Source organism: Urocitellus parryii, chromosome 11 (genome assembly GCF_045843805.1).
Source record: "Urocitellus parryii isolate mUroPar1 chromosome 11, mUroPar1.hap1, whole genome shotgun sequence".
NCBI lineage: Eukaryota > Metazoa > Chordata > Mammalia > Rodentia > Sciuridae > Urocitellus > Urocitellus parryii.
In genome coordinates, this window is record NC_135541.1 from 28484340 (window position 1) to 28498364 (window position 14025).

The window sequence follows — 14025 nt, forward strand, 5'->3', positions numbered from 1 at the left end:
CTTTCCCCCTGGAGGCCTGGCTTGGAGTCTCAGACCTCGAAGTCCCCAGAACCTCTTGGGATCCACAGAGTTGCTCAGACTGAAGGTTGGGAGGGGTAGGGGTGTGTGTGTGTGTGTGTGTGTGTGTGTGTGTGTGTGTGTGTGTGTGTGTCTGTATGCATGTGTGGTGTGGACACGTAATAACTTTAAGTAATAAAGATCTGAGAACTCTTGTGGACCCTGCCTACGTTGGGGCAGCCTGAACAACGGTGGCAGCTGGGAGCTGGGCTGGGTGGGGCCGCCGGTGAGTGGGTGGGGCCGGTGAGTGGGTGGGGCAATGCGTGCGGCTGTGACCCCGCCCCCTGGCGCGGCGCGGTAAGTAGAAGCTCAACCAAGCGATTGTGGCGTACTGGTGCTGGGACGCCTGCCGGCTGCTGCGTCTGCCTCTGCCCTGGCCTGAAGTGGGTCTGGATCCCTCGAAGTCCCAGGGTGCAGCTGGTCCTGGTTGACATGGAGCACGAGGCTGAGGAGCCAAGACGGTGGCAGACTGCGCACCAACCGGTCCTGGTGAGTCTGGGCTGGCTACAGCCCGAAGGATGGGTTAGGAAAGGGAGGGATGGGTGATGGGGGACATTTATTCCATTAACATTCATCTGGTATTAGAACCTGTGCTGGATTCTGCGGGTAGAAGGGTTCCAGGCAACTGGCCGCAGACTGGGAAGCAAAGATAAAAGTTAGCAAGTCAGCGTACAGGACAGGAAGGAAAAGCTTATTTATTTACGCAAGATTGTACCGTCTCATTTTATTTTACTTTATTATTTATTTTTTATGTTACTGGGGATCAAACATAAGGCCTTGTGCATGCTAGGCAAACACTACCACTGAGCTACATCCCCAGCCCTTATTTTAATTTTTTTATGGTGCTGGGTATGGAACTCAGGACTTCATTCGAGCTAGGTAAGCCCTCCACCACTGAGCTACATCCTTAGCCTAGGCCACTTTTTTAGTAATAATTAGCAGAATAGAAGTATGCAAATTGCGATGAAGAAGTACAAAGAAAATCTGTCTTTATTTTTTTTTTTCAAAGAGAGATGAGAGAGGAGAGAGAGAGAGAGAATTTTTAATATTTATTTTTTTAGTTTTTGGCAGACACAATATCTTTGTTGGTATGTGGTGCTGAGGATCGAACCCGGGACGCACGCATGCCAGGCGAGCGCGCTACCGCTTGAGCCACATCCCCAGCCCAAGAAACTCTGGATCTAGGGACAGAGGTGTTTGATCTCACTTAGGAGGTTGGAAGACAGGTCAGGATTTGGTCTGGTACTAAAGAACTGGATTCCACTTTAGAGGAAATGAAAGATGGGTGTTGAGATGGAGGCCCAGAGAGTGATGGGAAGAGTGGCCCTGGGGTGGGAGGCCTAGAGCCTGAAGCCATTCTGGGATGGAGTTGGTTATTCCAAAATTGGTAGGAGAGTTTAAACTTTATCTACCAATTAGATTTGCATTTCTGAGAGTGCCCTGGAGGAGGTGGGCTGAATCAGAGTGTTCTGAAGCTGCAGATTCAACCATCCTAGGATTAAAAAAAAAAAAATCTGAAAAATAATTGCATCTGTGCCGAATATGTACCAAAAGCAAAGTATGAGATGGAACAGGGTTAATAGGGCATTTTGGGGGAAGGGAGTGGTGGGCAAGAATAATCATAAGTTTTGGATGCTGTCCGTTTGAAGTGCCCGTGGGCTGTCCAAATGGAATCAATCTGTAGGAAGGCAGAAAACCTAGGTGAGATCTTCCTTGAAGCTAGATTTAAGAATAATTGAAATGTATGTAGAAATTGATCCATTAGCATGAGAATGCCCTGAGAGAACAGTGTAAGGGCAATCTGCAGGAGACTGGAGGAGGGGGCCAAACTGTAGAGAAAGAGAAAAGCCAGAAAAGTGTATCAGTGGGTTGGTGGCCAAGGGAAGGATACATTGGAAGAAGAGTATGGCACATAATCTCGGAAGCTCCAGGGAGGTCAAGCAAAGAGTCAGAGAAATGTTGATTAGATTTAGTGAAGACAGATCTGGAGAGATGGGAGCCAAGAAAAATTTGGGAGAATGATAGGGTGATGAAGCTATGTTTAGGCAACTCTAAAACTTGTGAAAGAAGATTATTGTTGAGTAGGAGTGGGGAAAAGGCTGAGTACCCCCAGAAATACCTACCTAATAGATTTGTGGTTCTGAGGTTTAAACCCAAAGCTTTATGCATACTAGACACACCCAAAAATGTTATCTGGTGCTTACTATGTGTTGACCTCATGTTTGCTGAGCATTTAGTGAGGATAAAGCAGATGGGATCACCCTAGGTCTAGAGTTAAAAAGTTTTTTTCCTGGGCTGGGGATGTGGCTCAAGCGGTAGCGCGCTCGCCTGGCATGCGTGCGGCCCGGGTTCGATCCTCAGCACCACATACCAACAAAGATGTTGTGTCCGCCGAGAACTAGAAAATAAATATTAAAAATTCTCTCTCTCTCTCTCTCTCTCTCTCTCTCTCTCTCTCCTCTCAAAAAAAAAAAAAAAAAAAAAAAAGTTTTTTTCCTTTCCTGGCCAAAACATGATCAAATCTGTCAAAATTAATTTCTTTGTAGCATCTTATATTCAATCCTTATTCACAATTCTCTAAGTTTTCCTTTAAAGCAGGTATGTCCAAACCAGGATCTAATTTCAAGACAACATGCTGCATCTGGTTTATGTCCTTGAGCCTCTTTGAAACTAGAGTGTTTGTTTGTTTGTTTGTCTTTGGTACTAGGGATTGAACTGAAGGTCACTTAACCACTGAGTCACATCCCAAACCCTTTTTATTATTTTATTTTGAGATAGGATTTTGCTAAATTGCTGAGGCTGGCTGTAAACTTCTAATCCTTTTAACCAGGGAGAAAAAAACAGATTGATCTCTACATTCAAACTTACCTTTTATCCACGGTCAGAAAACAATCTGTGTGATGTTACCTTGTATGTACCCAAATGTCCAGTTTCCTACCAGCCATTTACTTATTGTTATTTTTTTTGTTGTTTTTGTTTTTGCGGGGGGGGGGGGACTAAGGATTTAACCCAGGGGTGCTTTACCACTGAGCCACAGCCCTTTTTATTTTTTATTTTGAGGCAAGATCTCCTTAAGTTGCTCAGGGCCTCACTAAATTGCTGAGGTTGGCCTTGAACTTGCTCTCCTGTTTCAGCCTTTTGAATCACTGGGATTATAGGCATGTGCCACCGGGCCTGGTTTGCTTACTGATTTTAATACCAAATTTTAATTTTTTTCTCCATCAGAAATTTCATCAGGGAGTTGCAAAATAATGGCAGTCCCAACATTCCTTCCAAATTCATTAGATTATATTCTTCTACTATAAAGTAGGACTTAACTGGAATCATTTTTTTTTTAAAGAGAGAGAGAGAATTTCAATATTTATTTTCAGTTTTCGGTGGACATAACATCTTTGTTTGTATGTGGTGCTGAGGATCGAACCCGGGCCGCATGCATGCCAGGCGAGCGCGCTACCGCTTGAGCCACATCCCCAGCCCTAACTGGAATCATTTAGCAATTGTTATTTTCATTTGAGTCTGGATTGTTTGTTTTTTGTTTTGTTATTCAGTTTCCAGAGTTCTCCATATAGTATTTTTTTAAATTTTCCTAATTAGTTATTCATGACAGTAGAGTGCATTTTGTCATATTGTACACAAATGGAGCACAACTTCTCATTCCTCTGGCTGTACATGGTGCAGCGCCACTCCAATACTCCATATATAGAAATATTTTGCAAGTATATTCTCTATTTTGTGAGTTTTCTTTTAATTCTGTTAGTAATGTTCTTTGCACAAAACAGTTTTTAAATTTAATTGTATGTGTGTTTGTTTCATCTTTTTTTTATTGTTGGTTGTTCAAAATATTACATAGTTCTTGATATATCATATTTCACACTTTGATTCAAGTGGGTTATGAACTCCCATTTTTACCCCATATACAGATTGCAGAGTCACATCAGTTACACTTCCACTGATTTACATATTGACATACTCAAGTCTGTTGTATTCTGCTGGTTTCATCTTTTTAAAAAATTTATTTTTTTAGTTGAAGATGGACACAATACCTTTATTATATTTACTTATTTTTTATGTCCCTCACATGTGCTAGGCAATCACTCTACCACTAAGCCACAAACCCCATCCATCAATTTTTCTTTTTGATTCACAAAATTTTTTAATTCTCATGGAGCTACTTATGTCAGTTTTTATTCTGTTGCCTGTGTCTTTATCATATCTAAGAAATCACTGAGCAATCTGATGTCATGAAGCTTTATCCCATTTTCTTTTAAGAGGTTTTTTTTTTTAGTTGTAGTTGGACACAATACCTTTATTTTATTTATTTATTTTTATGTAGTGCTGAGGATCCAACCCAGCACCTGGAGCTGAGCCACAGGGACAGCCCCTCCCCAGCCCCAGGGTCGGAGCAGGGTGGTGGTGGTCCTCCTAAGCCCACGCTTCTTCTAAGAGTTTTGTAGTTTTAATCTCTTGCCTTTAGGTCTTGCTCCATTTTAAGTTGTTGTATGTGCGTGTGTACATTTTTTTTTTTTTTTTTTAGTGTTTGGTAAAATTCACCAGTAAAACCATCAAGTCAAGGGCTTTTCTCTATCTTGGAGGCTTCTGATTAGTGACTTAATCTTGTTATTAGATTTTATGGATTTTCAATTTATTTGATTTAGTCTTGATAGTTTTGTGTTTCTAGCAATTTGTATATTTCATCCTGATTATCCAGTTTGTTGGTGTAGCATTGTTCGTGGTACTCTATGATAACCCTTTTTATTGTATAGGATGGATAATGCCTCCTTTTTTCATATCTTAACTTGTAATTTAAATCTTCTGTTTTTCCTTAGTCTAGCTAAAGGTTTGGCAAGTTTGTTAATCTTTCCTAAGAACCAACTTATCTATTCACATTTACAGCTGTTCCTTCCCCCTCATCACTGCTTTGGCTGTATTCTCTAAGTTTAGGTATGTTCTGTTTTTGTCTTTATTGATGTTATGGTTTAGATATTAGGTGTCCTCAAAAGCTCACGGGAGAGACAATGCAAGAACATTCAGAGATGAAATGATTGGGTTATGAAAGCCTTAAACTGAGTGAATTAATCCTCTGATGGGATTAGCTGTGTGATGGCTGAAGGTAGGTCCAGTGTAGCTGGAGGGGGTAGCACCGGGCTTGTGCTTTGGAGGTATATATATTTTGTATCTGGCAAATGGAGACCTCTCTCTACTTTCTGATCATGTGAGCTACTTCTCTCTGCCATAATGTTCTGTCTCACCTCCTGCCCCAAGAAATGGAGCTGGCTGCCTATGGACTGAGACCTCAAACTGTGAGGCTCTAAATAAAACTTTCCTCCTCTAAAATTGTTCTTGTTAGGTCTTGTAGTTACAGAAGCAAAAAACTGACTAAAACAATTGGAGTGTTTTCCAATTTTCCTTGTAATTTCTTATTTGACACATTGGATTTTTTTTTCATTTTTTTTTGTACTGGAAATTCAACCCAGGGCCTCATACATGCTAGGCATACACTGTACCACTGAGCTACATTCCGGCCCCTTTATTAAAGTTTTATTTTGAGATAGTCTATATTGCTTAGGCTGGTCTCCATTTTATAACCTTCCTGCTGCAGCCTCTGGGAGCTGGGATTACATGCACTACCTTTTGGTTCTGGAGATTAAACCCAGGGGTGCTTAATTACCAAGCAACATCCACAGCCCTTTTTATTTTTATTTTTTGACACACAGTCTCACTAAATTGCCCATGCTGGCCTCAAATTTGCAATTCTCCAGCCTCAGCCTCCCCAGTTGCTGAAATTAATAGCTGTGTACCATCACAACCAGCTTTGCCTCATATATTTTGATGGTCTATTATTAGGTACCTAAATGTTTACGATTGTTTTATCTTGCTGAATTGGGCCCTTTACTAATATATGTCTTTTGTCTCTTGTAATTTTTTCTTTAATTTAAAGTTGGTTAGTATAGCCTCCTCCAGTTTATACTGTTTGCTATTGCATGGAGTATCTTCTCTTTTGCTTTCAACCTATTTGTGTCTTTGGCCTTTGTATCTAAATTGAGTTTTTTCTTTTTTGTGGTGCTAGGGATTGAACCTTGGGCCTCACACATGCTAACCAAGCACTCTACCACAGATCTTCATCCCCAGTCCTAAATTGAGTATCTTATAAACACAAATATATCATATTTTTAAAAATCCTTTTGGCCAATTTGTCTTTTGAGAGTATAATCCATTTACATTTAGATTGAGAGTATAATCACATTTAAAATATTTACTGACAAGGAGAAATTTAATTCTTTGATTTTTATCCCTCGTCTTCACCATTATGTCTTATTTATTTATTTTTTTCTGAAGTGAAACTTATAAGGTTTCCTCATTTTCTTTTGTATCTCTGTAACTATTTATTGTTCCCATAAGGATTACACTTGATATTCTAAAGTTATAACACTAATTTGAATTTATACCAGCTTAACTTCAATAGCTTAACATAGTTTTATAGCATTACATTTTTATGCATTGTATGCTTAGAAATACAGGTTCATAATTTTTATGCATTAGTATCTTAAATTATGTAGAAAACAAAAGATGGAGTTAAAATCAAAGTTATAATAATCTTACTTTTTAAAATTGTCCGTATATTTACGCTTCACAGAGATCTTTATGATAAATTTCTCTATATGGCTTCAAACTACTGTCCTTGTGTATCCTTTCATTTTTACTTGAAAGACTGTCATTAGCATTTCTTTCTTTCTTTTTTCTTTTTTTTTTTTTTTTTTTTGGTACTAGGGATTGAGCTCAGGGGCATTCAGCCACTAAGCCACATCCTTATCCCTATTTTGTATTTTATTTAAAGACGGTCTCACTGAGTTGCTTAGTACCTCACCATTTCTGAGGATGGCTTTGAACTTGTGATCCTCCTGCCTCAGCCTCCAAAGCCGCTGGGATTATAGGCATGCTCCATAGCGCCTGGCTGCCATTCATTTCTTGCAGGGCAGGTCAAGTTGGAATGATCTGTCAGTTTTTGTTTCTCTGGGAATATCTTAATATCCATTTTCAGGGGGAGGGGGACTTGGGATTGAACTCAAGGACACTTGACCACGGAGCCCCATCCCCAGCCCTAATTTGTATTTTATTTATTTAGAGACAGGGTCTCACTGAGTTACTTAGTGTTTTGCCTTTGCTGAGGCCGGCTTTGAACTCGTGATCCTCCAGCCTCAGCCTCCTGAGTCACTGGGATTACAGATATGCACCACTATGCCGGGCTTAATATCCATTTTTGAAAGAGGCAGATTTGCCAGATATAAGATTCTTGATTGGTAGTTTTTCCCTTTAGCACTTTTAATACATCTAACCCCTGCCTTTTGGTGTACATGGTTTCTAATAAGGCATCTGGTGATGTTTTGAGACAGGACTCTAAGTCAGTAGATGGCCTCCAGCTTGTGATCCTTCTACCCTCACCTCCATAGTCACTGGGATTAGGCATGTGCCATGGTGCCTGGACATAACTTCTCTTTGATGTCAGATCTGTTCATGCAGTCGCTACTCGGGAATCCCTTTTCTATAGATAAATATTTGCAAATGGTGAAGTCAGGATCCCTCTGAAGCTTACATTCTTGATGTCTTTGAGGATTTCTGCATTTATTCTGCTGGTTTGAGATATTTTCACCTTCATACATATAATCTGGAATTTGAGTGTGTTTTCAGAGTTTTACTGAAGGTAGCTTAACATGGAACATCTTGTTTTCTTTTTTGTTGCTTTGTATGAAATAAAAAACAAACATGCCAACAGGAAGAGGGGCACAGCTTACACCCAGGCTCCGTCGTGCTCCTCCTGTCAACAAGACCTGCTTCGTAGCTCAAGCCAGAGAATAGTCTGGAAGCGGGATAATTCAGACCAAAGATGATGGAAGCTTGGATTAGAATGGGATCTTGAGATGGGAAGGAGGGACATGGGAAAGTGGAAGTTCATCTTTCTCTCTCTCTCTCTCTCTCTCTCTCTCTCTTAGGATAACGAGAGAGCAATGTCCATCTTGGATATGTCTCTGTCTTTTAGAAGTGGCGGAGTACACACCTCTTGGAACCACAGCCCACTAGACACTCAACACTGTCCTCAGGGCGCAGAGATGTTAGGGACCTTTTTGGTGTCTGCTGAGGCACCTGTGCAGAATATGGGTGAAGTGGGGCCCCAGTTCGATGTGTTACTACCTGAGTACTCTGTGAACTGTTGTCCCCAAGCGGCTCTTGTCCCTTCCCAGATGACTTACTGTCAGGGAGTCTCTCCCTCCCAGCCAGGGATGATGATGTGCGAGGAGCCCCAGATGATGATGCCTTTAGGAGAGCCCCATATTCCAGGAATGGCCAGGACCTTCAGTGAGAATCTGAAGATACCCTCCAACAGTCTGCCAGTCCCAGATTCAAGTGGCATCTCCGTGTCCCACACTAGTGCCCCAACAATGCCTTATTCTGATCCCCGATTACTACCTTCTCTCAGACCCTCTTTAACTCCTAAAATGTTATGGGCCCCAAACAACATGCCCTCCACTGAGACCCAGCCTGTGCTCCCCTCCATGGTTCAGATGTTGCCGCCTAGAGATCCCTATGACCTTGTGATGCCCTCAGATAGATCCCAGTCTCTGCCGACCTTAGACCCCCTTGATGCTCTTGTGGACAAGTCAGACTGCCAGGAAGACCTCTTCCTACCTGAGCCGCCCATCCAGGCTCCAAGGAGAGCAGAGAACTCCAGTGGCCAGAAAGCAGCACCCAGGAGGAAATCTCCCCTTTCAAGGCCTTATCGCTGTCAGTATAAGAACTGCGGAAAAGCCTATACCAAGCGCTCGCACCTTGTGAGTCACCAGCTCAAACACACAGGTGAATGAGGTATCCGATGGGGAGGAGATAGAGGAGTCTGGGCTTTTTTTTTGGTCTGTGCTGGAGCACAGATTTGTAATTTCTTAGGATGAACCCTTCATCTTTCAAGCTTGGACCCAAGCTATACTGACCCCACCAACTTGCCATCCAGAATGTCTGCCAGGATGACTGGAGTGGCCCTGACCATTGTTGTCCCTCACTGGTTTCCTGGATCTTCCTTTTTGACTCCCCGATCTCGATTGCTCTTGTTCATAGTTACATCTACTAAATTTCATCTCTCCCTTGTCACTCCCCAGGTGAGAAGCCTTATAAATGCACCTGGGAAGGCTGCCCGTGGTCTTTTTTTCGTTCTGATGAGCTTGGACGACATATGCGGATACACACCAGGTATCGACCATATGAATGTAATCAGTGTGGCCGACAGTTCATGAGATCTGACCATCTCCGGCAACACCAGAAGACTCATCAGCGCCTGCCAGGGCAGGTCAGCAATGGACAGACAGATGGTCCTTTTGCTCCTGGTCTTTAGGTCTATCTCTTCCTCAGTTTTGTTTCTCTACCCAGTTGCTGCCTGCCTCCAACCAACTCATCTCTTGGTAGGAGCAGCTTAGATGAAGACGAAGTTTAAGAGGCAACATCAAAGCCCAGATGAAGCTCTGGACTCCATCAGAGTTTCCTCAAATCCCTCAAAGCCTGTCTTGAATGGCCTCGCCTCGCTGGGGACACCTACTGTTGAAGTTTTGCCAGACAGGAAGATGAGCACAATGGAGATTGAGAGCTTTATTTAAAAGCTCTTTATCAAGTCGCTCCCTGGCCTGAAACCTTTTAGTGACTCCTTTGCTGCTACATAAAATCCATGGTTTGGTCTTCCACAGTTTCCAGAGCCAGACTATGTTCAAATCTTGAACTTTCCACTCACTAGCCATGTGACCTTAGGAAAAATCTGTGATCACTATACCTTATTTCCCCTTCTGGAAAATGGGAAAGACATACTGGCCTGTATTGGACATGTCATATGTATGGCATCAGATTCTTTGCTTCTTTTTTTTTTTTTTTTTGGTGGTTTGTTTTGTTTTTGGTACCAGGGCTTGAACCCAGGGTCGTTTAAACTGAGAGCTACACTCCCAGACCTTTTTATTCATTTTTAAAAATTGTGAAACAGGGTCTCACTGAGTTGCTTAGGGCCTTGCTAAATTGCTGAGGCTGGCATTGAACTCTCAAGCCGCTGGGATTACAGGCATGTGCCACCACACCCAGCTGCATCGGATTCTCTTTGTCGCTCACCATCCACATGCTTAGAGTTTGTCTCTTCCAAACTCGTGGAGTGGCCCACCATAGGGCATGGGGTCTGGCATCCCATGTAGCCACAGCAACCTTGAAGTGTAGGGCAATTCATGCTCTAAGGGGAAGATTTGACTAATGGGAAATGGGAAGTAGGAGAAAGCCACGCAGATGAATTCTGCCTTCTCTCCCTTCCATGAATTGCTATAAGGCATTATTTCTCCCATACAACCAAGCCTCTGGGGAGATTCCCAAGTAGGCAGGGCATATGCATGCTGGGCCTCTTCAAGGCTTGTCATGAAGCAGTGTCCAGCTTGGAAACAATCACTGCATTACCTACCGTTCACCCCTGCCTTGCTTCCATTTTCTCACCACTAATGCCTTGGGTTTGTACCTCCAAAATAAAACATCAGTATTTACTTCTTGGTTTAGGCTCTGTTTTCTAGGTGAGTTGGGTGGAAGAAGAGGAGGACATTAGCCTGGGGTAGAGAAGGACAAACCCCAGGCATGTTCACTTCTCCCCCACTTGGTACCTGGATCACCAAGTATTAAGTAGGGGCTTATCCTGTCCTGCTCTCCTGGAGTTGAGGGAAATTATTATCCTAGAGACAGTCCAGTAGTTTAGAATCTTATTTGTGGACTCAGCAGGCCATTTTACTAACCAGTAAACTAATAGTAAGAAAGGAACTTGATGAAGCTATCAAGTGGCAAAGCTGGGACCCCAGCCAGAGGTGAATCTCTTCCCTGAGATGGTGCCTTCCATAGGTGTTGGCCTGAGTATAGCCAGCCACTGCCAAGTGATGGTGCAGAGGTGAATCAGATATAGTTCCTGACCTTACTGATCTAGGGGGCACCTAGGTAACTGTGGCCATGAGGAAGAGAAGCCCCTAGCCCTCAGTCCTTGCAGCCAGCGATTGGATGCTAACATTACTTATCCCTGTTACCCTTGGTCACCTGGTGAGGTAGTGCTTGTCAGGTTTCTTTACTGTAAAATTACTCAAATTTCCTCACATTGTACCCTTTGTAAGTCTGCCTTTTGTTAAATATGCACATTCTGAATTTGGGTAAAGAGCATCTAGAGGCCCACCCCAGGTATTTTAGCGCCATCAGTAGCTCAGTGAAAGGCAGCCATACAGGATAGGGTCGGTACAGGGGTGGGAGGGCAGGGGCCCAGCACAGCCAAGTCTGCAGGACTTCTGTGTACCAGAACGCTTGAACCTACAGAGGTACTGATTCTCTCCTTGACACCACTAAATACTTGATCTTTCTGTTCCACTATGGAGACAGCATGCCTCTGTACCTCTGAACCCTTAGAGCTCAGCACAGAGCATGACCAAGGGTTTGCGTCTAGTTAATGGGAGGCAAGGCTAACCACTTTGAAAGCTTTGGGTCTGAATTATGAACCTGAGAAGTCTTCCCTGATACATCCTTTAGTTGTGTGCACGTTCCTCATGGGTCTGCAAAGCCTGGTGCTCTCTGTATTGGGAGTAATTGCCAGAATATCTCTTCCAGGGATATTCTTCCCTTTTATTCACCAGCTTGGTTTATTGACACAAGGGTGTTCTAATATTACACTCTTACTTGGGTTCAAGGGTTACCTCCCTCCAGAAAGCCTTTCTGACTACCCCCTTGCTTAAACACAACTTTGGGAAGGGCCAGATTGCTTGTAGGGATGCAGGAGGGAAGGTCTGGTTGGTGACCCATCACTTGCTGAGGAATGGATGTGGGAAGAAACCAGAGTGGACAGTGGTGCCCCAAATGAGCTCCTGCCCCTGTAGAGGTCATGACCTAGTAGAGGAGGGGTGTTATTAGAATGTCTTATGTTATGAGAAGAAGAATGGATGAGCTTATTTTCTATTGTGGTGTCTATCGTACGTGAGAAAATATTTCATATGTGTGCAATTTAAAGGATGATGAGTAAATACTTGAGAAAAAGAGTTGACTAGTACATTTGAGATCTGTTAAGTCCTTCATCCCTGCTATTATTTTTAATCATATATCCATACATAACTATATGTATATATGCTATATATATTCCTGAACAATAAAGTGATTGGTTTTGTAAGATTTTTACTTTGTTTATTCTCTCCATTGAATTTCTTTAATCTGACGGTTTATAGTCAGTAAGATTTAGAAAAAATTTTCCTTTTTTTTTTTTTTTTTGGTCATGCTGGGGATGAACCCAGATGCCGTGTGCTGGGCAAGCACTCCACCACTGAGGGACACTCCTGGCCCTTTTGTTTGTTTGTTGTTTTTTTGAGAATGAGTCTCACTATTTTGGATCTAGTTGAATCCCTTTCAAGCTTTTAAGTTTTTTAAAAGATAGGCCCAGGGGCTAGGGTTGTGGCTCAGCAGTATAGCGTTTCCCTAGCATGTGTGAAACTCTAGGTTCAATCCTCAGCACCACATAAAAGTAAATAAAATAAAGGTATTGTGTCCAACTACAACTAAAAAAAATATTGAAAAAAAAAAGACAGGCCCAGATCTACCTTTTTCTTTTCTACTACTGCCCTTCTACTAAGGCAATATCCCAAGTATTATGCCTAATGTTCTGTATATTATGTCTTTGCCTTTGGCAAGTGGAAACAAAACTATCCCAGTCCTGAATTGTTCTGCCTTGTTCTTTCTAGTGGTGGTTTTCCTAGTCTTTCTTTCCTAGTCCCTCTTCTTTTCTTCTTTTGGTATTGGGGATTGAACCTGAAGATGAATCAGAGAGCCTCACCACTCTTACCTGGACCTCTTGGCTTTCAAAAATAAATTGACTGCCAGATGCATTGGTGCACACCTGTAAAACCAGCAACTCTGGAGGCTGAGGCAGGAAGATCACAAGTTTGAGGTCAGCCTCAGCAATTTAGCAAGGCCCTAGGTGACTTAATGAGACTCTGTCTCAAAAAAAAAAAAATGGTCATGTGAAGTTCTGAGGGGGCTGAAGGATAGGGACTGAGTAGAGCTACCAATGGATTGGAGGTGCTGATGAAGTCAGAGCACTGGTATATTAAGAACAAATGAGGGGTTGGAGCTGTGGCTCAGTGGCAGAGTGCTTACCTAGCACATGTGAGACACTAGATTCGATCCTTAGTACCACATTCAAAAATAAGCAAATAAAGGCATTCTGTCCATCTACAATTATGAAATTTAAAAAAAATTAAGAAAAGAACAAATGAGTGAGGCTGGTGAGAGGAGGAATGGTGAGAGGGTGCTTTTGTAAGTAGAATAGTTTCAAATGATGATAAAAATTCAGGATATGTCCATAGAATTAGTTGGCTGTGCTGCCCTGGAGGTGAAGGTTTTAGGAAATGTGGAAGAGCTCGGTATCATTTGGTTCATCCCTGGATGGTACCCAGAACCATGGCTAGAAGTTGGATAGAGAAATTACATGAGGCAGGTGGACAAATTCTTATGGCAATGAGTTCAGGTGACTGGGGAGGTGAGTAGAGAATGGTGACCAGGAGCAGAAGGGTGGAATATCTAATGCAATGGGATTTTGGTGAGGAGGAGGAGGAGGATAATATGTAAGCAATGTCATGGTGAGAGATCCAGAAACAGGAGGGATGGAGAGAAAGAGAGGTCCTCACAAGGCAGCCATGTGGCAGGGTGGCATGGAGGGTAGAGGAGGAGACCCCCTTAGAAGAAGTAGAGGGTGAAGGGGAGTTCCCAAATTATGAAGCAAGAGTTCCAGAGAATACAGGAGGGGGTAGTTAAGGAGAGAGCTTGGGATAAGAACGGGAAATAAGAACCCAAAAGGGAAATGTCTTTGCAAAGATGTTTGGGACATTGAGCCTCCACAGAATTCAATCTCTCATTCTGTTTATTCTCATTCATTTATCAAAAATGTGC

General features: G+C 42.5%; 1 protein-coding gene across 1 annotated transcript; it reads left to right on the forward strand.

Annotated features, from left to right (window-relative positions):
• Nucleotides 1-316: 316 nt before the first annotated feature.
• Nucleotides 317-9436, forward strand: Klf17 (KLF transcription factor 17). The gene is made up of 4 exons (XM_026397729.2): nucleotides 317-354; nucleotides 462-546; nucleotides 8046-8907; nucleotides 9204-9436. Exons 1-4 carry the CDS (start codon nucleotides 317-319, stop codon nucleotides 9434-9436), a joined length of 1218 nt encoding a protein of 405 aa, XP_026253514.2.
• The last annotated feature ends 4589 nt before the right edge of the window (nucleotides 9437-14025 follow it).